Source organism: Sciurus vulgaris (assembly GCF_902686455.1).
Source record: "Sciurus vulgaris genome assembly, chromosome: 2".
NCBI classification, from domain to species: Eukaryota; Metazoa; Chordata; class Mammalia; order Rodentia; family Sciuridae; genus Sciurus; species Sciurus vulgaris.
The window spans coordinates 99,070,273-99,095,001 of record NC_136462.1 but is presented as its reverse complement, the minus strand read 5'-3'; the positions used below and the strand labels follow the sequence as shown (position 1 = coordinate 99,095,001).

General features: G+C 36.7%; 1 protein-coding gene across 2 annotated transcripts in view; it reads left to right on the top strand.

Annotated features, from left to right (window-relative positions):
• The first annotated feature begins 3,824 nt into the window (after positions 1–3,824).
• Positions 3,825–24,729, top strand: part of SPPL2A (signal peptide peptidase like 2A) — a 43,408-nt gene continuing 22,503 nt past the window's right edge. Inside the window, exons 1-6 of one of the 2 annotated variants that reach the window (XM_079129959.1) lie at positions 3,825–4,037; positions 18,070–18,189; positions 18,774–18,956; positions 19,402–19,491; positions 19,949–20,082; positions 23,084–23,235. In XM_079129959.1, the coding sequence (XP_078986085.1) occupies positions 3,972–4,037; positions 18,070–18,189; positions 18,774–18,956; positions 19,402–19,491; positions 19,949–20,082; positions 23,084–23,235 (745 nt within the window). In that variant the 5' untranslated portion in view covers positions 3,825–3,971. The remainder of the gene's footprint in view (positions 4,038–18,069; positions 18,190–18,773; positions 18,957–19,401; positions 19,492–19,948; positions 20,083–23,083; positions 23,236–24,729) is intronic. The other variant, XM_079129960.1, reaches the window with a different exon arrangement.

Sequence of the window (24,729 nt, the reverse complement as noted above, 5' to 3'; positions counted from 1 at the left end):
CTGTCACTGATTTCCAATTTGATTCTGTTGTAGTTAGGGAATATATTTTGTATGATTTGAATCCTCCTAAATTTATCAAGATTTGTTTTATGGCCATATAATTTACATGGTAAAGGTCCTATACACACCAAACAAAACATTTTTTTATAAAGATCCTGTATACACTCAAAATTATGCAGTTGCTGAGTGAAGTGTTTTATAAATACCAATTAGATCAAGTCTTCTGTATTCTTATTGATTTTCTGACTCCTTTTTCTTTCAATTTGAGAGAAATGTGTTGAGTTCTTTAACTATGATTATGGATTCATCTATTTTGACCTCCAGTTTCATTAGTGCTGGAGCATAGGGTTTATTTTTATCTTAATTTCTCAGATGATTCTAATATGCAGTCAGACATGAGGAAAAATGCTCTAAACCAAAGGTTCTCAAACTTTAGGGTACATTAAAATCACTTGGGGGACTTGTTGAAACAGATTGCTGGGCCCTACTCCCAGAGTTTTTGATTGAGTAGCTCTGGGATCCAGCCCAAGAATGTGTGTTTCCTATAGTTCCTAGGTGATGCCAACACTATTAGCAGGGACCTGGTCCAGAGGTTACAGGGCAGGAATGGACTTGGGCATCGGAATCCTTCAAAGTTCTCTATATGACTCTAATAAGTAGCTAAGATTAAGGATCACTATTCTATACTAAAGTAATTATCCATTTGCCCAGGAAATTATTTGGGGCTTGCTACCAACTCTTCCTTAGTGTTCCTTGTGTAAAAAACACTGTTCAGTGCTAGCAAACAACAGGTTGTATGAATGATCATACATTCATACAAGAGCAGGGTACTAAGTTTCAGCTCCTCCTCCTTGGCTGTCAACCTGGCAGTTTTCTCTTTAGTAAAATAGAGCCAATAGCCAATATTTCTTATTCATTTCCTAGAATATAGAAAGTTTCTGACAATAAATAATATCCCTTTTTATCATTGGAAAAAAAATTCCATTAACTAAGTGTATTTACAAATCAAACTGATCTTTCTTTCTTTCTTTCTTTCTTTCTTTCTTTCTTTCTTTCTTTCTGTCTTTCTTTCTTTCTTTCTTTCTTTCTCTTTCTTTCGATACTGGGGATTAAACCCAGGAGTGCTCTATCACTGAGGTACATTGTGACCCTTTTTATTTATTTATTTTTTTATCTTGAGACAATGTCTTATTAAGTTGCTGAGGCTGGCCTCAAACTTGTGATCTTCCTACCTCAGCCTCCCAAGTAGTGGGATTACAGGCATATACCAACATGTTGGCTCAAACTAATCTTTAACCTAATGATATATAAACCACAATTGGGTTTTTATACATAGTTTCCTTAGAGAGGAAAAATATTTACTAAAAAATCCAGGTATCCTCCATCCTATCTAATATTTGCAGGGAAATTGATGTGTAACTGAAGTACACTCCAAATAAACTTTAATAGCCTTTCCAGAAGTCAAGTCATCAAATGAGAACATTTCCATTCTTCATTTCATCCCACATAGGGACTTTGACCAAGGAGAAAGCATTCTGATACAAAAATTACAACAAGCTGTGCTGACACTTTTGAGCAGTCTTCCATGTTTCTTTTCCTTCTCTATCTCATTCCTCCTTTTTCCTTTTAATTTTCAGAGTAACTTTATTCACATTAAAAATCATGACTTATTTATTTATTTACTTGTTTACTTATTGGTACTGGGGATTGAACTCAGTGATGCTTAACCACTGGGCTATATACCTGGCCCTTTTTAATTTTATTATTTATTTCTATTTGGAGACAGGGTCTTGCTGAGTTGCTGGGATTTTAGGCATGCACCACTGTGCCTGTTATCATGACATTTTTACAACTAATATGTGAGGTAGGCAGAACAGGTATTGGTGTCAACTTTTTTCAAATGAAAATCCTATGCAAAGAGAAAGACTGCACAAGGAACTAGCCTATAACACAAGCAAGTACAAATTTTTTACCAACAAAGGTGAAGGAAAATGTAGAGGGGGAAATCGTAGATCTTCAGATAGCCCTAGGAGTCACTTTAGAGACTCACTAGGCAAAGGGCTACAAGAATAAACATTCCAGGAGGGAATATTTAGAGATGAAGTCATCTAGTTCGTCACAGTCATTTTATAAAAGGGGAACTGTGTTTGCCACTGGGAGCCAGAAAGTGTGAACAGTCCAAATGGACAGGCAGGATTCCTGAGTTCTTGGCTCACTAAGCTTCACGCTAACCCAAGTAGCCATCAACCTACATACATGTGCACTTCAGTATCACACAAGCACTTCAAACTCTCACCCACAGGTATTTTGCCTCCTTCAGTCATCCCCTTCCTTTCTGTGCCATCCATCTCAATAGATGGCTGAGGGAAGAATCCTGGAAATCATCCCTCTTCTCCCACATCCTCTCAGTTACCAAAATCTGCTCCAGGTCTTTCAGATCCATCTTTTCCTCCACTCCTACATTTTTTTCTGCCACACTCTCATATCAGATCCTCACTCTGCCCTGCCTCAGTTTTTACAGTTGTCTAACAGGTCTCCCAGCTTCCGCTTCTTGCCTTGTTTTAATCCATCTGCCACCCTGCCAAATCACAGAGAGCTTCCAAAACAGAAATTGTACGTCATTGCTCTATTTACTATTCATTTTCTCTCCACCACTCACAGTATGAAGCCTAAAATCCCAGGTAGTCCCAGGCTATTTGTGATTTAGCTTCTGTCCTCTTCTCACACTTCATCTTTCATCAGTCATAACTTCAGCCATGCTTAAATTTTGTAGTTCCTCCAATGCCACTTCAGTTTTGACCCTAGTGCTTCACTGTTCTTAGAAGTTCCCCCCTTTCTTTACCCTTTGCCTTACTAAAATTAACTCACCCTTCCAGACTCAGCTCAGGCTGGAATCTTTCCTGGTACCCCATGTATACCTCCCTTTAATCCTAACTTAACATCTTATGCAAACAAAAGAGTCACTATGAAGTGTGTTTGCTCACACATCTGTGTTCCTCATGCTGGGAGATGGCAGAGACACTGCCCGATGCAGTGTTTGGTATGAAATAGTTATCCAGCAAATATTTGAGGATTTACTATTTGCCAGATATTGTAGGTGTAAGGGATACAGTAGCCAAGTAAGGACACTCATTGCTATCAAGTGGTATGCAACATAATAAATGAATAAATAAACAAAGGCATGTAAGAGAATGAAGAGTACTATGCAGAGAAATAAAATGTCATGATACGAAAGCTTCTAAAAGGCTACTTTAGGTATGTCAGAAAGTTCCTTCTGGGGAAGTAACATTTGAGCTAAGTGAATGCCAAAAATCACGCATTCTGTGTTTTCGATAGATGGGCATTCCAGAAGAAAGAACTACTAGCTAGGGTCAGAAGGATCAAGGAAGGAAAGACAAAAGGAGGGGCTGGGGAGATACCTCAGTTGGTAAGGCAAGCACAGGGCCCTGGGTTCGATCCCCAGCACCACCAAAAGAAAAAAAAAAAAAAAGACTAAAGAAGGACCATGTATCTTAAAGCACGGGAAAGTAGTTTACACGGTAACTGAGAGAAAGGCCGGGCCAAAAATGACTTTCTAGGTCAGAGTAGATTTTCCTGCTTTTGCTTTTGTGTTTTTGTTTGTTTGTACTACGGATGGGCCAATGAATTAAGGATGACCCGCAGATTGGGGGCTCCAGCACCTGGGGTACTTCCAGGAGCAGAGGCTTGAGAAAATCCCTTCGCTCTGCCGGGGGATCGGCAGGAGGGACGGTCAGACAACTGGAAAGCTGCACGCCCAGACCCGCAGCGCGTGGCCCGCCAGCGCGGGCGCAGGGACTTCGAGCCCCACGCGGGGCTTTCCGCGTCTCCCGGGCGGGGCCGGAAGAGGAAGTCTGCGCTACTGTGGCGGCCCCGGCAGCAGCTGCGGGCCCGGCAGAGCCCCGCCACTGAGGCACCCGGAGCGACCCGGAGCCTGCGCGCCCACCAGTGTGATGGGGCCGCAGCGGAGACTGCCCGCTTCCGCCGCCGCCTTGATCTGGGGCTTCCTGCTGCCGCTGGTAAGAAGGGCGGGCGGGCGTCGTGCTTCCCCGGGGCGGGGCGGGGCCGGGAGGGCAGGGGCGCCTTCCCTGCCCCCTCCGCCCTCCCCGCCGCCCCGCCGCCCCGCGGGGCCGCCGGGCCGCCGGGCCGCGCTCTGCGCCCCGCGGCCTGGTCTCGCTCTCCGTTCCCCTCACCTGCCACGGCTCACTCCGTCCTTCCAGCCTCCTCTTCCCTCCTGCCTTCCTTCCCATCACCCGGTTCTCGTCCCGACAAAGTACCCCACCCCCAAAGATACCTGCGAATCCCTTACACGACGTTGACCGGGGTGCTTCTCTAGTTTTTCATCGTGTTGGCATTTTTTTTTTTTTCAGTTGGCCTCAGGGTTTTATTGTCTGGCTCATCTTACCGCTTAGCAACCTCTTTCCCCTGAGAATAAAGGCCCCAGAACGTGTAGTGGTTCAAGGGCTGCGCTTTAAATTAATTGTACTAATTCAGGTTATTTTGTTTGTTTGTTTTTAGTTTTTCCTTTCCCCTCTTAGTTCCAGCTTCGTCTTAGGGCCTGTGTGATTCCTTTGTGAGGGTTTGTTTAATTTTGTGTTGTAATAGTAATGATTTAAAATAATTTTTAAAAGAACACACCAAAGTGAAATGCCTTTAGTGGTTTTCAATTGTCTATTTTAAACGTGTGAAATGTCGGCTGAGAGAAGAAAAAAAAAAAAAACACTCAAATAAGTGCTCACAAGTTCTCATAATTACAGAAAAGTAATGTTTTAAAATTAAGCATCCTGTAATATAAGCTTCGGTGGGCGATTAGGAGGTCAGTGTTCAGAGTTTCAGTTTTGGTGCCTATTGACTTTCACTTAAGGCTTTTCAGGTTGGGAAGTTTTGTAAGTGTTATTTATACAAAATTGGTATGTTGTTAGTCTGTCTTGTTTTTTCCATTAGAATGTGTGACTTCTCAGTATATTTTGTTTACTCCTGTTTAAAGGGTTAATAATTAGTGAATGTATTAAAAATGAAAGTGCTTTAACGCTTATTAAATTCTAAACCACAAAGTGTTAAATGCCTTTGATGTATTCATAATTTGCTAGGTAACATTAGGAACACGAATGAATGTATAAAAATTGTGTCGAGGGGGTGGAAAAGTACAATGAAAAGTAACAAAGTAGCAGCCTTAGTCTCAGTTTTTGAGGTGTTTTTCTGTGTAATCAGATGATACCTGTTCAAAGGATAGTAATCCAGATAGTATGTAAACACAACATAAAACCTACATATAAAATTTAACAGTGTTTTTGCACTCACTTTTATTTGAATTGTTTAAGCTGATTATATCTATATGTAGATATAATCTCACCTTCCCACCATTTTTACCCCATTAATACATTAGTTCTTCATAAACTCACATTGAAGTTCTTATTAAAAGCTCTGAACATCTCACCAGAAAAATATAAGGAGAATATTCACAATTTCATGAGCTTCACAAACCTAAAGGTTATCCCTATTCTAAATTGTAGCTAGCTTGTCTCTCCCACATTCTAGATTTTAGGCTTTTTAGATTGTACCTTTGTATTATGTCTCACCATGTTAATCTGGGTTCTCTACTCTTCAGTCCCAGGGTTGTTGTGGGGAATAAGTAACATTGTTTTTTACCCCATAAGTATTTGGTGTTCATTTATTATATGCTACGCACTATGCTAATGACTATGAATAAATCTACAAAATCTTTAAACTGTGAAGGTCTTTTTCATTTCTAGCTTATTTTAAATTTTCTCTTTCTTGTTTATTTCTCTGTGAATTTATTTTCTTCTTGAACCTTCCTTCCTTCAATTCCCTGAGATGGTCTCTTTTCATTCCTTTTCTTTTCATCAGCAGGAACTCTCCTTTCTTCTTATGAATAGCTAGTTTTTTTCCTCCAGCACTATCTGAAGTCTTTTACCATTTTCTCCCTGAAGCCCTTGTTTTTTTCTTTTCCCTAACTTTATAACTATAGGTGGCTTGAGTTCATCCAAATTAATGATGCCAACTCAGTCATTTCATTTCTTCTTTCTAGGCTTTTGAACCTGGCACTACTTTCCCAACGTCTTCATCTAGAACAGTGCATAATTTTCAGAAACTGCTTCCACTTTTTTGTAGAAGAGGCAGAGGATTTAGTATTGAAAAAGTCATTAAAGATCATTTAACCTGCCCTCCTCATCTTGTTGTCTTCATATTAGAGTGACCTCACTGTGTATTTTGAACTCAAGCTACAGCATATTTGGCTACTGTAATTTTTTTATTTGGTTTGGTTTGTGTGGTGGTCCTAGAGATTGAACCCAGGGCCTTGTACATACTAGGCATGTGCTCTTCCCTTTTTATTATACTGAAATAAGGTCTTGCTAAGTTGTCTGGCCTCAAACTTGCCATCCTCCTGCCTCAGTCTCCTGTGATGATAGGCATTTCCTGGGATTACAGGCATGAGCCACCGCACCTGACTTTTATTCTAATGATTTTTAAACCTATTAAACATTTAGGTCTAGAAATAAAAAGAGTGCCTGGTGGGTAGTTAATTCCGTCTCGACCTTGCCATAATTTTATTTCATGCTTTTCCTTCCCTAGTTCAACCCACTCACCGCCAGTCCCAGCTATTAGACCTTTATTTCCCAATGTGGACCCAGTCACATGGTACTTTTTCAGAGAGAACAAGTGATGTTTAATCTAGATCTGTTTTCTAAAATTGCTTCAAAGTTCTCTGAAGAACCTTAAGTATTTCTCATAATTTTTTAATCAAAGTTCTCTCCATTTTTTTCTGTATTTCAAAGATTTTGATGTATTACATAGCTATTTGACTACTTAAGATAATTAAGATCCCCAGAAGAAAATCTCTGAAAATTTATTCTTTGTATACTACCTCAACTCAAAGAATCTTAATTCTTTATTTTCTGTCATCTTCTCCCAACCTCCAGGGGAAAGGTGTATCTTGTTACTCAAGCAGTTGGAGACATGCTGAGCTGCTGTGCTATGTAGTGTATTATGGCCCCTCCCAAATTCATATGCTGAAGCCCTAACCCCCAGTGTGAGGGTCCCTGGGTGGAACCCTCATGATAGGATTATTACCCTTCTAAGAAGAAACCCCCTGGAGATTTTTCTCTCTCCTTCCACGAGAAGACAGAATGTGAAGGTGGCTATCTCCAAGCCAGGAAGAAAACCCACCCTAGAAACTAATCCTTCTGGCACCTTCATCTTATACTTTTAGCCTCCAAAACTGTGAAAAAAAATATTTTTTGTTGTTTATGTAACCCTTCTATGGTGTTGTGTTATTGGACAGTGGTTAAAAGACAGCCTTTGATTAAAAGAGCCAAGAAACTGACTGAGCTATGTTCTAGTGTTTTGTGGAAGGTAGAACTTGGTGAGTGATAAAAATTAAACATTTACATGAGATTTCTAAGTAAAGTAATATAGAAACAGTTTGCTTCATCCAGATTTCTTACAGTAAATATGAAAGGAGAGGTGAATTGAAGAAGAAATTGTTTGCCAGGCTCAGTGGCATGTCTGTAATGCTAGCAACTCAGGAAGCTGAAGCAGGAGGATCTTGAGCAACTCAGTAAAACGCTGTCTGTAAATAAAATACAAAATAGGGCTGGAGATGTGGCTCAGTGGTCGAGTGGTTGGTTTTTGTGGGTACTCCCCCACACACAAAAAAAGAAATTGTTAAGCAAAATGGGACTAGAACTTGAAGATTTAGAAAAAATTTAGCCTATCCATATTTAAAAATGAGAAATCTGTTTCTTGAAAAAACATGTGGTTGAACACCATTTGATGAAGAGTTTATAGATTTATATAAGCAGAAATACTGCCAGTTTGAACTGAAGGGAATGGAGACAGGGGTGAAATGAAGAAAAACTGTCACATATTTTATATGACACATCAGTGCAAAAGAGCTATTTGGCTATGAATGTGCTATTTTACCAGAAGAGGGAAAAATGAAACCGAAGGCTATTTAGAGATCATTAGAATCTACCACTTTGGTTTCAATAGGTCAGATGTCTTCTACCCAGAGTCTTTGGGTTGAATGACAGCCAATAGAGTCATGAGGTACCTGCATTAAGTCGTGAGGCAGTGCCCTGCAGAAGTAGAGTCACCCTGGAGAGTCATGGCCTGGAAGGTGGGATATGAAGCCCAAGGATTCATCTTGAGCCTCAAGACAAGAAAACTTGCCTTACTGAGTTTGGGACTTGGTCAATACCCATCACCACTTCCTTCCTTCCAGTTCTTTCCTTGTGGAATAAGAATGTCAATCCTATGCTGGTACCATCTTTTTATTCTAGAAACAAATTTCTCTGGTCTCACAGGTTCAAAGTGGGAGCAAAATTTTACCTTAGAATGTAAGACTCAAAGTCTTACCTATATCTGATTTAGATTTAAAGAAGACTTCAGACTTTAGGCTTTAGAGTTGATGCTGGAATACATTAAATCTTTTGGGGCTATGGAGATGGAATGAACTTATTTTGTCTGTAAGAAGGACAAGAATTTGGTAGAGTTAGAGGTGAGTTGCTATTAACTGAATAATGTCCCTCAAAATTTGTATGTTGAAATCCTAACCCCCAGTGTAATCGTATTTAGGGGTGGGGCCTTTGGGACATAATTTGGTTTAGTTGAGAGTAGAACCTGAACCCTCATGACACAATTAATGCATTGATAAGAAGAAATACAGATAGTTTCTCTCCTCACTGTGAGGACCTTGTGAGAAGATGGCTGTCTATAGGCAAGAGAAAAACCTTCACCAGAAACGGACTCTGCTGGAACTTTGATCTTAGAATTCCGACCTTCAGAACTGAGAAAACAAATTTCTGTTGTTTAAGCCACCCAGTCTATGATACTTTATTATGGCAGCCTGATATTTTATTATGGCTGTCTGATTTTGTCACATTCCTCCTTTAAATTTCATGTTCTTCATAATTTTCTTTTACCTTCCTGCTTCTGAGATGTCAAAATTTCCTCAGCCTATCATCTGCTTTCTAATTCACTGATGACTGTATCAGTAGTGTGATACCTACATGTAAATCTCCTTTGAAATGGAAAATAATTCTGAAAAGGGTCAGGAAGATTATGACTTGTACCAGATCATGTAAGTAAAAAAAAAAAAAAAAAAATGGGACTAGACCCAAGTCTGTCAACATTTTTTCCACTGAATTATGCAGTTAGAATTTTTTTTCTAAGTCTATAGAACAAAAGGTTGATTTGATAAATTTATGAATTTTATTTATAAGAAAAAGTTTAAAGATAGGAAAAGTTATATTTAAGTTTGGTATTTTTTTTTTTTTTTTTTTTTGCCAGAAAAAAAAAAAAAAGGCAGAAGGATTGAGGATGTAGCTCAGTAGGGGACAACTTGCCTAACATGCGCAAGGCCCTAGGTTTGATCCCTGACACCATTAAAAAACAAAGAAACAAAAAACAATAAAAACACCTGAAATTGAATCTGTTTATGAAAAGTTAGACCAGAAAGTCTCCAGATATAGCCCCTTCTACTAAGACTTAAAAAAAGAAAGAAAAAAAAAAGTGTTTTATTACCTTTTGCCCAGAATTTGCCAAGGCTTTGTTATGACTTAAGAGTCTTAAATCTACTCTGATTTGTTCATTTATATTACTTACCTGGTCTTTTAGACATTTAAATTTGTGTATTCTATAAATCCTAAATTCTGTAAAAGCTGACCTATACTTTTAGTAAGATTACTTGGGGAAAATCAGGAAGCAGGCTGGATCTTGGTAACAAGTAGAATATAACTCTGTGAAAGAGGAACCTTACTTGACTCATTCCTTGCTGCCTCCCATATACTTCATGAACTGCAGAGTCTTGAATGAATGAATGACTACTTTGTCTCCTCCCTATACCCTAGTACCTCTTTAGCCTTTGCATTACATGTTTCAGATTCTCCAAATGCAAGAAATGATCCTGGCCCTACTTTTCCTATGTCCCACAGACTATTCTGATTCCCTGTAAATCTCTGATACCTTATCAACCTCTATTTAAGTAATTAAGATTATACCTAATAATCTGTGTGTCTGGGTCTGGACACTTTCAGTGCATCATTTTTATAATCCTTGGATACTGGAAAAAGAACTGGAAACAACGTCAGTTGCCTAGATTACCTAAGTTTTTAAACAGGAAAGAGTAAATGATCAGAAGGTTATTTAGGCCTGATTTTAAAATATATGTCATTCGGACATACAGTCCCAAATCTACTTTATCTTGCAGAGCTCCCTTTCAACTCTTTTTGTGTTGCTGTTGACTTAAAATGAATGTCTGTGTAAGAGAGAACAATGTTCGCAAAGAATAGGATACTTCCTACATTGAAAGAGTAATGGGTAAAACGACTGTTCCTCCTCTGTGTTTACTAGTAATTATATTGCCATTTTATATATTCTTATTTAGAAAATAGATTTTATTTGACATGAACTGGTTTTAATTTGAGACTGTGAGGGTAGTGGACCAGCTAATGCAGAGTGGGACACTGGGACCCAGTGATATGTACTGAGGAGTTCAGAATGAACACGTGCAAGAAATAGGGAAGCAGGAGGCTGGGAGTGTAGCTCAGTGGTAGAGCACATGCTTAAAATTAACACGCACAGGGTCCTGGTTTCAACCTCTAGCATAAGAAGAAAAAAAACATAATGGGGTAACTGTTTGCCAAAATATAAACTTTGGTTGTGCCAGCTGACTGCAGATGCAGTGTCTTTCATCTTTTGAAAAAATTCTTAAGAGCACCCTTGTACTGACTAGAAGACTAGTGACTTTCATTGCTATTCATTGATGAAGTCTTTAACCATATACTTTAGACCAACATCAGAGCATCACCGGGAATCTTGTTAGAAATGCATAATCATGCTAGAGAGAAGCATGATTAAGACCTGCTGGATCAGAATGTATACTTTAATAAGAACATTAAAGTATACAGATCAGGAACCACTGATCTGTATAATAAACAGTAGGAAATTGCTACACAAATTGCTAAGCATAATCTTTAAGAAAAAAAGAGAAAACTGTGCATCACTAATCTGGTATGGCTTTTGAGGAAATTAAATATTTACAGGATTAAAGGTTAACATCTTAATATTATCAGGTGAAAATTGGCCAATGTGTAGAGTCCTGGAAGAGCTAAAAGATGGCATGGATAATGGAGTAGGGGGTATTATGTTAAATATTTAGCTAGAGAATTGTTTTTAATCTTCCCAATAAGAGTATTTCCTGATTTGTATTTCCTTTGGTAGCAGCTTTACTGAAATATAATTCACATACTTTACAGTTCACCTATGTAAAGTATATAATTCAGTGGTTATTTTTTAGTATATTCACAGGTGTTTACAACTATGACTGTAGCCAATTTTGGAACATTTCATCACCTCAAAAAAGAAACACAGTAGATAGAGTACAAAGGCTGTTTAGGGCAGTTAAACTATTCAGCATAATGCTACAATGGTGGGTATGTGTCATTATATATTTGTCAAATCCCATAGAATGGATGTGTTAGTCAGCTTTCCATCACTGTGACAAAATACCTGAGAAAATCAACTTGTAAGGAGGAAAGATTTATTTTGGCCATGGTTTTAGAGGTTTCGGTCCACGGTCACTTGGCCCTGTTGCCTTTGAGCCTTGACAAGGAAGTACATCTTGGCAAAGACTACATGACAGAAGAAACTGCTCACCTCATGGTGGTCAGGAAGCAAAAAGAGAGGAAGGGACCAGGATCCTTATATCTCCTTTAAGGTCATGCTCCCAGTGACCTAATGTTCTTCCATTAGACTCCACCTCCTAATAATGCCACAGGTTGGCAGCCAAACCTATAGAATATGGATCTTTGGGGGACATTTAAGATCCAAACCACCCAGCAACTCAGGAGACTGAGGCAGGAGGATCACAAGTTCAAAGCCAGCCTCAGCAATTTAGCAAGGCCCTAAGCAACTTAGCGAAATCCTGTCTCAAAATAAATTTAAAAAGCTAGAGATGTGGCTTAGTGGTTAAGCTCCCCTGTGTTCAATCCCTGGTACCTCCCCTGTCCACACACACACAAAAAATCCAAATCATAAAATTCTGCTTCTGGTCTCCAAAGGTTCATGTCCCTGTCAACACAAAATGCATTTAGTTCATCTCCAGGAGTCCCCAGTCTTAAATGTTCCAGCATTGCTGAAAAGTTCAAATTCAAAATCTCCTGAGACTCAAGGCAAACTCTGAACCACCTACAGAAATTAGAAAGAAAGGTACATACCTCCAAGATACAATGACACATATTCCACAGGGAAGAATAGGGTCATAGAAAGGAAGGGTTGGACTAAAGCAAAATGAAACCCCAGCAGGGAAATTATTAAATCCTGTAGGTCTATTTTTAGTACCTGAGGCACATAGTAGCACTACATGAGCTCTAAAGGACGTAGGCAGCCCAACCCCTGTGACCTTGCTGCCTGCAACCCGCATAGTCTCTCTGTTGGGCTAGCTCTGCTCTCCCAACTGTGGCTTCCCTTGGCAAGCATTCCACATTCCTGGTCTTTCTTACTTCCTGGGTTCTCCATCTCAATCTTCAGCTTCCCTCTCACAACTTACCCTGTTGGGCTGGTTGCAGAGACTCTGGCTTCACTACACACTACCTAGCCTCCCAACCTTTCCTCTGAAATTTCAGTGGAAGATTCTGTGACCCCATAACTCTTGGATTCCTCACACTAGCAAAACCAACACCATTTGGGCAATAAATACCAAGGTCTGCTGCCAGTGGGAGCCTTACCTGAATTGTCTTGAACCATGGCTACAGCAGCCTCTGAAGTTCTAGCTACTGAACAAATGTCAAAGGTCTTGAATGCAAAAGGAATCCTGGGGAAACAGTTCCCTAGGTAGCCCTAAGCAAACAGGGTACTCTAATGCCCACTTCTCAAGTTAAAGGTTTACACCTCTGAATCATGATGATGGTTTGGTTCCTGCTGATTTCTGAGATGCCCTCCAGGCATCTTTGCTATGCACATTCTTTGACTACTTTTTAATGGCACTAAATCTCCACACAATTTTAAACACACTTGTATTCTGGCCAAACTTAACGTTTTTCAAATCTTTCTGCTCTGCTTTCTGCTCCCAATTCTCAATATGTGTCTGACTAAAAGCAGCCAGTAATACCCATGGCACAGCCTGTAGTGCTTTGCTGCTTTGAAAATCCACGTGATTAATGAGTACATATACCTTAAACTGGGTCTTCCACAGAGACTCAGGGTATAGACAAAATGTAGACCAATTCTTTGTCAAAATGTAACATAAATGACCTTTAGTCCAATTCCCAGTACAGTCCTCATTTCCATCTGAAACCTGAGCCTGGCCTTTCCTATCTACCTTCCTATCAGCATTATGGTCATCTGAGCATTCACCAGAATTGCCTGTTAAGCTCAGTTTGCAGTATTTTAGGCTTTCTGTGTCCCCCTTTTCCAAATTTTCCAGACAATTCCTGCAAACCAATTCCAAAGGCTTCTGAACCACATAATCAGGTATAGTTACACCAATGACCCCACTCAGCACCAGTTTTATGTGTTAGCTTTGCATAACTGTGACAGAAATACCTGACAAAAATCAATTTATGAGAATGAAATAAATATTTCATTTATTTTGGCTTACAGTTTCAGAGTTTTCAGTCTATGACCACTTAGTCCTGTTGCCTTTAAGCCTGTGGCAAGGCAGTACACCATGACAAAGGGTGCATGGCAAAGGAATCTGCTCACCTCATTGTGGTCAGGAAGCAAAGAAAGAGGGAGAGGGATGGACTGTGGTTCCAATATCTTCTTCAAGGTCATACTCCCACTGACCTAGCTTCTATCCATCTCCTAAAGGTTTTACTATCTCCTACTAGTAGGATAGGTTAGCAACCAAGCCTATAGCATATGGGTCTTGGAAGTCATTTAAGATCCAAATTATAACAATGGAAAACAGGGAGAGTGAACCCTAATGTAAAGTATGGGCTTTGGGTGACGATATATCATTAAAGATATATCTATTGTAACAAATTACCTCTCTGATGGGAGGGATGATTATAGTAGGGGAGGCTGTGTTTGTGTAGAATAAGGGCATATATGGAAATTCTGTACTTTATGTTCAATTTTGCTGTGAGCCTAAAACTAAATAATGTTATTTAACATAACCTTATTTAAAAAGAAAGAAACCCCATACCCTTTAGCTGTCAGTCCCCTACCTTCCCATCCCATCAAGCCCTAAGTAACCATAATCTTTTGTATTTCTTTTGCATTATACGAGTACTTAGCAAGATGCTAGATGTATTTTTAGTAATAATTACCCTTTACTAAGAGCTTAATATCTTCAAGTAATTGCATAATTTATCTTAATCCTTAATCCTTATGACAACTTTATGAAATCCAGGTATTTATTGTCATCTCAAAGCTGAGGATTTTGAAACTTAAGGTAGGTTAAATGACTTAACACAGAGCTGGTAAATGCCATTTTATCCTAGGACTCTAATTCCAAAACATAGTTTTTATTTTTATATTATAACATAACATTATCTATAAATGTATAACATTATCTATCATGTTATAACATAACATCTACTGCAATAGACTGAATTTTTAGAGCCATGCAATATATATGAGAAATTTTACCAAGATATTTAAAGGTTTAGTGGAAATGCTCAAGTTGTATAGGCATGGTGATGCTCCACATTCAGTATTAACCATTCTAGAATTATTTATGTTTGTACTTTCATGTTTTATATTAGTCTTCCACTAAAATTTGTGTTTTGCCTTAGTAATTTCTATATCAATGAAATTTGCTTTTAATCATTGATAGATTTTGTACACTTAAAGAAAAGATTATAATCCTTGTGTAACAATGTATCATATTCAATTTTGGACATCTTTGTTCTTCCTTGGGTACTTCAGTTTTTTTTTTTTAATCCTCTAGATTTTTATATGTATAAAAATAATAATATTGTAGTTGTATAACAGGAGGTAGTATATTTTTAGCAGTATGGAAAAAATGTAATATAGTAAATTTTAGAAAAGCTACAGAGCAGTATGTGTGGCTTGACCCTAATTTGTAAACAAATATATATGTATATATTTAGCTCAAATGTTCATATATAGTTTTGGAAAGATACAAAAGAAACCCCTAAGAGTAAATGTGAGGATGAGAGGAAGAAACTTTGTATGTACCCCTTTGTTTTGTCTGAACATTATTCCTTTTATTAATTTCTCTTCCTCTAATCTTTAGGGTGTTTTGTTTTGTTTTGTTTTGTTTTGTTTTGTTTTGTGGTGTTGGGGTGAACCCAGGGCCTTGCATAAGCTAGGCAGATACTCTACCACCCAGCCCTCTCCCTTGCCTTTGCCTTTGTTTTCCTCTCACTCCTTTCTTTTCATGTGTGTTTCTCCACATCTTTCTTTAGGTTCATATGTATGTGTATGTTTACATATTTATACATATATATACACACACACTCATGTATATAAAGGGACTTTTAGGGAAGTCATTATTTAAATAAAAATAGGATTGCATTGTAAATGTCTCTCTGGAACTTGCATTTCTTCCTATAGATGTTATCTGTTTCTAGAGATAGATCTAGCTCTTTCCCTTAAGCTGCATACTATACATACTATAATGTTGTAATCCCTTTGCTGGAGAAATTGTTGATTTTTTTTTCCTAAAATAAATGATATTGTAATGAATATCCTTATACATTCATCTGTGCATTTATATATCTGTAGGCTATGACCCAGGATTCTATATATTAAAAGTTTTAATGGATGCTAATTATAAAAAGGTTATACCTTTTCAGCAGCAGTATGCATGTTAAAACCCAGATCCTGATCTAAACACCTTTCCTCTCTAAAAGGAACTAGTGGAATTGCTATAGCAGATAAAGGACAAGGTCAGCCCAGGATGTCTTCTGCCAAATAAGCAAGAAATCCTGAAAAACAAATGAGGTCTAACTAAAAGAGGTTAGCTGGCTAAATGTGGGGAGATTTGAATATCAAACAATTTTAATTATACTGCATTGAGTATTTTAAAAAATGACTCTAGTGATACTGAACAAAAGTGATAGAGGGAGAAAGTAAAGCCCTTTTAAAAATAATATTGGGGCTGGGGAGATAGCTCAGTCGGTAGAGTGCTTGCCTTGTAAGCATAAGGCCCTGGGTTTGATCCCCAGCACCAAAAAAAATAAAAATAAAAATAAAATAATAATAATATTAAGGCTGGGGTCATTGTCACCCATCTGTAATCTCAGCTCTTTGGGAGACTAAGGCAGGTGGATTACAAGTTCGAGACCAGCTGTGGCAGCTTAGTGAGACCCTGTCTCAAAAAAAGAGCTGGAGATGTTAGTTCAGTAGCAGAGCAATTGCCTAGCACATGTGAGGCTCTGGATTTGGTCTCCAGTACTGTAAAAAAAAAGAAAAAGAAAAACAGAAGGAGAATACCAGTTCATGAATAGTAATGTTAAAATGCGTCATTTGCCATTTGCCACCCCTAGGATAATATATACAGTTTTCATGAAGCCCATCATGAATGCCAAAACCCTGGTGAGATGCTGTTGAACTCTTCACATGGAGCACAGATTGGTCACTTACCAGTCAAAAAGGGAAAAAATATACTTTTGCATTATAGAAATACTGCAGTTACTGCCTTAACCTGATGATCAAACTCAGTATCACTAATGGTTGGAAATTCTGATGTTATGTACCATTTTTTTGAATGCAGTAAGAAATGCCCAATTCACTTATGAAATATTCTTTCCAAAAATATTTAATCTAAATCTAATCAACCGTCATGTATATCTGCAGATATATATAGAATCATAGACAATTCTATTGTATGACCTTAGGTAGGTTATATTAGTATCTTTGGTCTCAGAACCCTCACTTATAAATCAATGGCACTAAATCAGATAAATGTAAAATATAATTTGTTATATAGTAAAAATAACATTGGTTCAGCTCATAACATTCATGGCCACAAGTATATAGCTGAATAAAAACTCTTTTCCACATCTAATTACTCTGTATAGTTTGATGATATGTCTTAGGAATTCCCTATACTTGCTTAGATCCATAAGCAAATGAAGTCCAAGAATGCCAAAAAGTCCTCTAATCCAAACTGTTCAAGCAACAATTCAGGTAGGAGAGCATAGAGTAGAACATCTCTATACTCATTAAGAATTTAGGTTGACTTGTTTGAAATCCCAAGATCAAAAATGGCCAAATATCAGCAATTTCATATGATTAAACATATGTGCTTTAATGGCAGAGGCTTAATGTATCATCTTTATTTGCTAAGCACTCTTTTTTCTTCCTTATGGTTTTAAAGAAACATTTGCTCACAGAAGGAGAGGAAGAATCTGTACTGATCCAACTTTGAAAGAATTGGTGATGTGGACTGATAATTCTAAACATTTTAGGATATTTCTTTATTTCATAATCTCTCTCACCCCTCATCCCTGTGTACTATAGTTATTATTTTCAGTCACTTTTAGCCTTTTCTTTCCGGTTAGTAGGAAATCAGACAAAAGGAAAGAAAATTATTCTGGCTCTTTTTTCCCCTTACTTTAAACTCTGGATTGGTCTTTTTGAATAGGTAGTTGCAGAATCTTGAAGACTTGAGTAAAGATAATTTACTCAAGTTTAAGCTGGTTCTCTTCTAAAGAGTACTTATAATAATGTACCATTTTTTTTTTAAAGGCTGATTACTAGTGGAATGCAGAAGACAAGATAGGTTGAGGGATTTTTAGTGAATTTAAAAAGTTTTCTTCTGTAAAACATGAACAATAAAGTAGTAACTCATAGGAGATTGGGGAGGAAGGTTTCAGGCTATGAGGGAGAATTGAAGTTATTACATCATATCAAGAATCCTCCCTGAAATATGACTCATATAACCTATCTTCCTCAATGAGTGAGTTCTGGGCAAATGTAGATTCAATATTTTCAGCCTGTCTTTTTATTCCCTAAAACAAGAAGAAATAAATTCATTGGAAGACCTATCCTCTTAGAGAAATGTGGTGAAAAGCTCAGTTGTTGCCAGTGTGAAAGTTATTATTTGTGTCCTAGACAGCTGCCCAGGAAGCAATCCTGCATGCATCTGGAAATGGCACACATTTACCATCTAAAGACTACTGCATGCTATATAACCCTCATTGGACAGTGCTTCCAAGTACCCTAGGAAATGCAGTAAGTAAATCACAGTTACTTTTTATTCATAAAAATAAAACTATCGGACTGGGGATATAGCTCAATTAGTAGAGTGCTTGCCTCGCAAGCACAAGGCCCTGGGTTCAATCCCCAGCACCGCAAAATAAATAAATAAATAAATAAATAAATAAATAAATAAATAAATAAATAAATAAATAAATAAATAAATAAATAAATAAATAAATAAAACTGAGAATGAGTGATAATTATATTTTAGTGTTGAAATAATTTGATATGAGGTCATTATTAATATTATTTTATTGCCTTTGCTCGGTGTTTTTCTCTCTACAGGAGAAGCAAGTTGTGTAATTTAAAAATTCCTCCAAACCTTATTGTTTGTCATAAAATATTTCTAATTAAGAACAGCACTATTTTTGGTTTTGGGCTGAGGATGGAATTTAGGACCTCATGCATGCTGAGCATGTGATCTACATCACTAAGCTGTACCCCCAGTGCTTAAAAGAACACTGAATTAAACTAACACTGGTGCCTATCACTGAATGCATGAATGCTTGTAGGTGATATGTAATATTTATCATGTTAAAGACATTTCTTGTTTTCAGACTTCCATTAGTTTGCTGAATCTGACTACCACACCACTGTGCAGCCTTTCTGATATTCCGCCTGGTGGCCTAAAGAACAAAGCAGTTGTGGTACAATGGGGATCCTGCTATTTACTTGAAAAAGCCAGAATTGCACAGAATGGAGGTGCTGAAGCATTGTTGGTTGCCAATAACAGTGTCCTAGTAAGTTGTAAAACTATGGCTTCTTTTGTCATGATATGAAATTTTCCAGGTTAATTAACTTATTTTTGGTCTGGTTTAGGGGCTGAGTTATAAATAATTTGATGGTAGGATTCTTTGTCAATAAACATTTGGGATCTGATAGGCATTTATTTGGAAAGTTTTGTAGTTTTTGTTCTGTTCTTAGAGTAGAAAAGACTTTGTTAGGAATGCATGTGTTATGTGAGTATGTGAGTATAATCATATACAGATATATAGTATATCTCAGCTTAAGTTCATGTTAAAAAAATTCATTCTATTTTGAGAACTCATATTAAGAATCTCCAAACTTCATTTTATAGCTAAAGAAAGACATAATATTTACACTTCATAGAATAGTTTGTGTTACTTTTATTCTGTAAATATATTATTAGTTAATAAGTTTTCATAATATATATTTTTCTTTTAGTTTCCTCCCTCAGGGAACAGGTCTGAATTTCATGATGTGAAAATACTGATTGCCTTTATAAGCCAAAAAGACTTTAAAGATATGAAACAGGTACATTAGTAATTATATAGTAGATGAAATTTATAAATAGTATAACTCTTTGATCACTGATACTTAATTTTGATTATTATCTATTGTTCATTTACTAACAAGAAGCTTAAAGGCCTGTGAAGTCTTTATTTGGGAAGTACTAGTCTCTCATTTGGTTTAAAGTGTCTCAAAGGCTGAATTTTACAAAGAATGTTTATTTGAGTTCTTTTAAAATCTCTTATGTCATTTTTTATAACTTAAATTTTAAGTCCTTGAACAAAATGTGATTATATGAAACATTGCACTTTCGAGATTTTATAAACCAAAGTATATGCTCATATCTTTGACTAGAGAATATATTATGTTGTCTAGTCTTCTTGTCTGGTGTATAGTGTCCATTCCAAAGTAAAATGTGGAATATTGCTGCCATACTCCATAATAGAATTTCTGTGTTTTAAATGTCATTTTTGCCTTTCAGACATTTGGAAGTGACATTACAGTAAAAATGTATTCTCCATTGTCACCTAACTTTGACTATACTATGGTGGTTATTTTTGTAATTGCTGTATTCACTGTGGCATTAGGAGGATACTGGAGTGGACTAATTGAATTGTAAGTTTGATTAAACTTTTATGTTTTGTGATAAATGACTTAAAATATTATAATCATTTTATTTTATCATATAATGACATTTAAAATCTTTCCCTGACTTCAGAACATAGTAACAATAAGACCAGATCATTGTTTGTCCTTGTATAAGTCGTATAAAGTTTTCACTGAGAAGAGAGTCATAGGTTCCTCTGACTCTTTTGTTGAAAAGGAAACATTAAAGTCACATCAAAAACCCTCTTTTGGAAAGTACTTACCTTTCGTACAAAGTATCTCAATTCTTTTCTTTTTTAATTTCTTTTAGAGTTGATAGACCTTTATTTTATTCACTTATTTATATGTGGTGCTGAGGATCAAACCTAGTGCCTCACACATGCTAGGCAGGTGCTCTACCACTGAGCCACAATCCCAGCCCCAGTATTTGAATTCCTTTTTCCTTTTTTTTTTTTTTGTGGTACTGGGGATCAAACTCAGGGCCTTGTGCTTGCAAGGCAAGCACTCTACCAGCTGAGCTATTTCCCCAACCCTTTAATTCTTGACCTTCACAAAGGATGTTCATTTGTTTTGAACTGTGTTAAAATCTCCTGTGTGATGTCTTCTCTCATGCCTTGTGTTTTTTTTGTGGGAGTGGGCGGTACTGGGGATTGAACTCAGAGGCACTCGACCCCTGAGCCACATCCCTAGTCCTTTTTCATATTTTATTTGAAGAAAGGGTCTCACTGAGTTACTTAGCACTTCACCTTTTCTGAGGCTGGCTTTGAACTTCCAATCCTCCTGCCTCAGCCTCCTGAGCTGCTAGGATTACAGGCATGCACCACCATGCCTGGCATACATATTTAATTCTCTCTCAGGAAAGGTGACAATACTTAATAGTCCTAATGTGCCTATTTGCACTGAAGGAAAGTAAGCAAGAGAACTTTTTCAGCTAATCCTGCCTGAGTCATCAACAGTGTGGCTTCATCATTCTGCTTAATGCTTTAGGAATTCTAAGGATATTAGGCACGTAGAAATTCCAAACATACATAAAATTTGTATTTTCCTATTTAGTAATAACCTAAACACAATCTTCGTACAGTGTTTGTACCTTTGGCTCTCTATTAAAACAGGCGATACAGTATAGAAGGATCAGTTCATATTTGTGACTCTGAATGAAAAACTATGCTTAGAGCATATTATTTTATGTATGAAGGACAATATTTTTTTTCCAAATTGGTCTATGTAGGTTTTGTTAAAAAGGGCTTATTTGTAACTACATGAAGCTGAGCTTATTTGCGATTTCTTAAATATTAAAATTTGATTGATTTATATTAAGAGGGAAATCTTAGAGTTTAATCTAAGAGGGTTCCTGAAGTGTTGAGCTTTAAATATTTTATATACTTGGAAAGTTTATTTCAACATATGTCAGTCACATTTTTAATGTGAGTAAGCATGGTTATTTTTTTCATTACTTATCTTTATAAAGTACAGTATGTAATATTTCTAAGCCTCTAAAATCATCTTCCATATTGTTTGCTGAAACTTCATAATTTTCCAAAAGCTACTGATTGATCAAAAATGTTTTACTATTTTATATAGATTCCCACTGTATTTCCATTACTATGTAAATTTTTTTCTTTTCTAGAGTAATATTTTTCAAACTGTAAAATGCATGCTGTCTATTGAATATCTTTTTAAAAGAGATTAAGGCATAGGGAAGGGAAAATTTACCAGAACAGGACCACATAAAAATTACTCTGCCAAATGAAAGATGTACCTTATGCTAAAAGGAAAGATGCCTTAGTTCCATAGAAAGACTTTTACCAAACCAAGCACTGCGGTACGTATCTGTGGTCCCAGCTACTCAGAAGTCAGAGGCAGGAGGATCACAAGTTCAAGGCCAACCTGGGCAACTTAGAACCTGCCCCTCCCAAAAAAAAAAAAAAAGAAAAGAACAGAACTGGGGGTGTAGTTCAATGGTAGAGCACTTGCCTAGTCTTGGGTTCTAACCCCAACACTACCAAAAAAAAAAAAAAGAAAGACTTTTAGCAAAGACTTTTATTACAGTAAGATCATGGTACTCAAGTTGAGGTTGATTCAATAAATGATACTTGACAAATGGCACTCCATTGCTCAACAAATGATACTTGCTGCTCTTTTCTTTATGTCTCTGCCTTTTAATAGCTTTATGACCCAGCAGGGTTGTTGGGAGAATTAGAGATAATTAAATAAAGATAGGATAAAACTATTCTTTTAAATTCTTCATAATATATTGATAAGCACAGAATAGGTATAATGTAAATACTGAGTTGATTGATAGAACAATTTAGTACTTAAATTCAAAGAGAGGCCAATTTTAGAAGTACTTTACTATCTATACGTTGATAATAGCAGTGGTTGTAATTTGAAATTTATTATCTCAATAGAGTTTCCAAATTAGCTTATATAAACATCCATAAATTTGTTTTATTAATTCATTTTAGTTACATATAATATTAGGGTTTATTTTGATGTAATTAGACAAGCATGAACTATAATTTGCTCTAATCCAGTCCCCTATATTTACCCCTTCCCTGTCATCATCCTTTCCCCTATTCCCTTACCTCTGTTCTACTGATCTTTTTTCTATGTATTTATAGTTTTTTTAATGCCTTGTAGATACACATGAAGGTGAGATTCTCTGTGTTGTGTTCATATATGTACATAAGAAAGTTAGGTGAGATTATTCCACTATTCTTCCCTTTTCCCATTCTTCCTTTATCCACCTCAATGCCCTTCCTCTACTCCACTGTATCCCCAAATATTAATTTGTTTATATAATAAATTATCATCTGTTTTAACAGTTTGCCTGGTGGGGTACAGAGGAGGACTGCTGTTTCAAAAGTTAGTGGTTAAGAACAGATTATCTCTGGAGGGTAGAATTATGTTGGGGTTTTTATAATGAGAATCAAAATTAAATTGGTGTTAGAACTTTAAAATAATTGTACTTGGTAGAACTCTCCTGAAGTTCCTATGTGTGTTTATGCAGGGAAAACTTGAAGACAGTGACAAACACTGAAGATAAAGAAATGAGGAAAAAGAGGGAAGAATATTTAACTATCAATCCTCTTACAGTTGTAATATTTGTGGTCATCTGTTGTGTTATGATGGTCTTGCTTTATTTTTTCTACAAATGGTTGGGTAAGAAATCATTTTATGTTTGCTATTTTTAGCATATACTATTTTCATGGACTTTGCCTGATTAATCTGTTTGTTTAAAGCATTTTATCTGGAAAACTTAAGTAAATAATTTGGATAAATTTCCAAAAGTGCTAGGTCTCTATTAGTCTGAGATAAGAATACTTGTTCATAGATAACCTGAAAGAATTGCTATGGTTCCTGAATTTCCCTCTCTGCAGATTAAAGATGATAGCTCATTATCTAAATTGCAGACTAAGGATTTCATGTTGTCTCTATTTAGCTACATGAAATAAAAGATTATTCAAATTACTGATTTATTGCCTCTGCTTACTCCCAAGGTGTAGTTTATTCTTTTTTCAATTTGCAAATCAAGATGTTGTATTGCTTGGATTTTGTTTTACTTGTACTAGCAGTTAGGATCATACCATATATGAAGATACAGACATACTTGCCTATGGTCTAGAAAGTAAATGATACTCTTTTTCCTTTAAGAAGGCAGGGCTAGGAACTGTATGAAATGGCTTGCTCATTCCCTAGACAAATCTTATTAGTGGTCTGACAGGGTGGAAATTTGCCATTTCTGGCCATACAGATAGGAGGGAGACCAGGAAAAAGGGGAGTGTGCCTGATGAGAACTAGCAAAACCCTTGTAAAAACCATTAAATGCTTATTTGGAGAATATAAGCATAAATTTCTGGGCTGGAAAACTGAGGCCCTAGTATTGATTTTAGTTTATTGTTCAGTTACTCCTGATCTGTGACAACAATTTGAAAATTAGGACAGACGTGGTGGCACACACCTGTAATACCAGCAACTCTGGAGGCCGAGGCAGAAAGATCCACAAATTCGAGGCCAGTCTCAGCAACTTAGTGAGACTCTGTCTCAAAATAAAAAAATAAAAAAGGCTGGGGATATGACTCGGTGGTTAAATACCCCTGGGTTCAATTACCAATTTAAAAAAAAAAAAAAAAAAAAAACTAGTCTGGTAGCATGTATTTCCAATTCTTTAAAAAGAAATCATTCTCAGTATCACTCATTTCAATCTGTTACTGAGAGATTGAGTACTAAAATTATTTTTATGTTATGTTGAGATTGAGCAGCTGATTTTAGTAATCTTATACCTGACCTTCAATTTTTAATCTTTGACCCTCAGTTGATATGTCAATGGTCTTTGACAGGAAAGAAGTCCTCTGTACTATCCTAAAGCACATTTTAATTTTTGGTGAGAAATTTTCTTGGGACTGGTTGTATCTCAGTGGTAGAGCGCTTGCCTAGCATATGCAATGCACTGGGTTCAATTCTCAGCACCACATATAAATAAGTAAAATAAAGGTCCATTGACAACTAAAAAATACTTTAAAAAAAGAAATTTTCTTAAACTCATTGCTATTTAAAAAGTTGACCCTGTTTATAAATGTAGTTTCTGATATCATTCAATTTTATAGTTACTCCAAGACACAGGATTTAATTATGACTTTGGCAGTACCATGTATC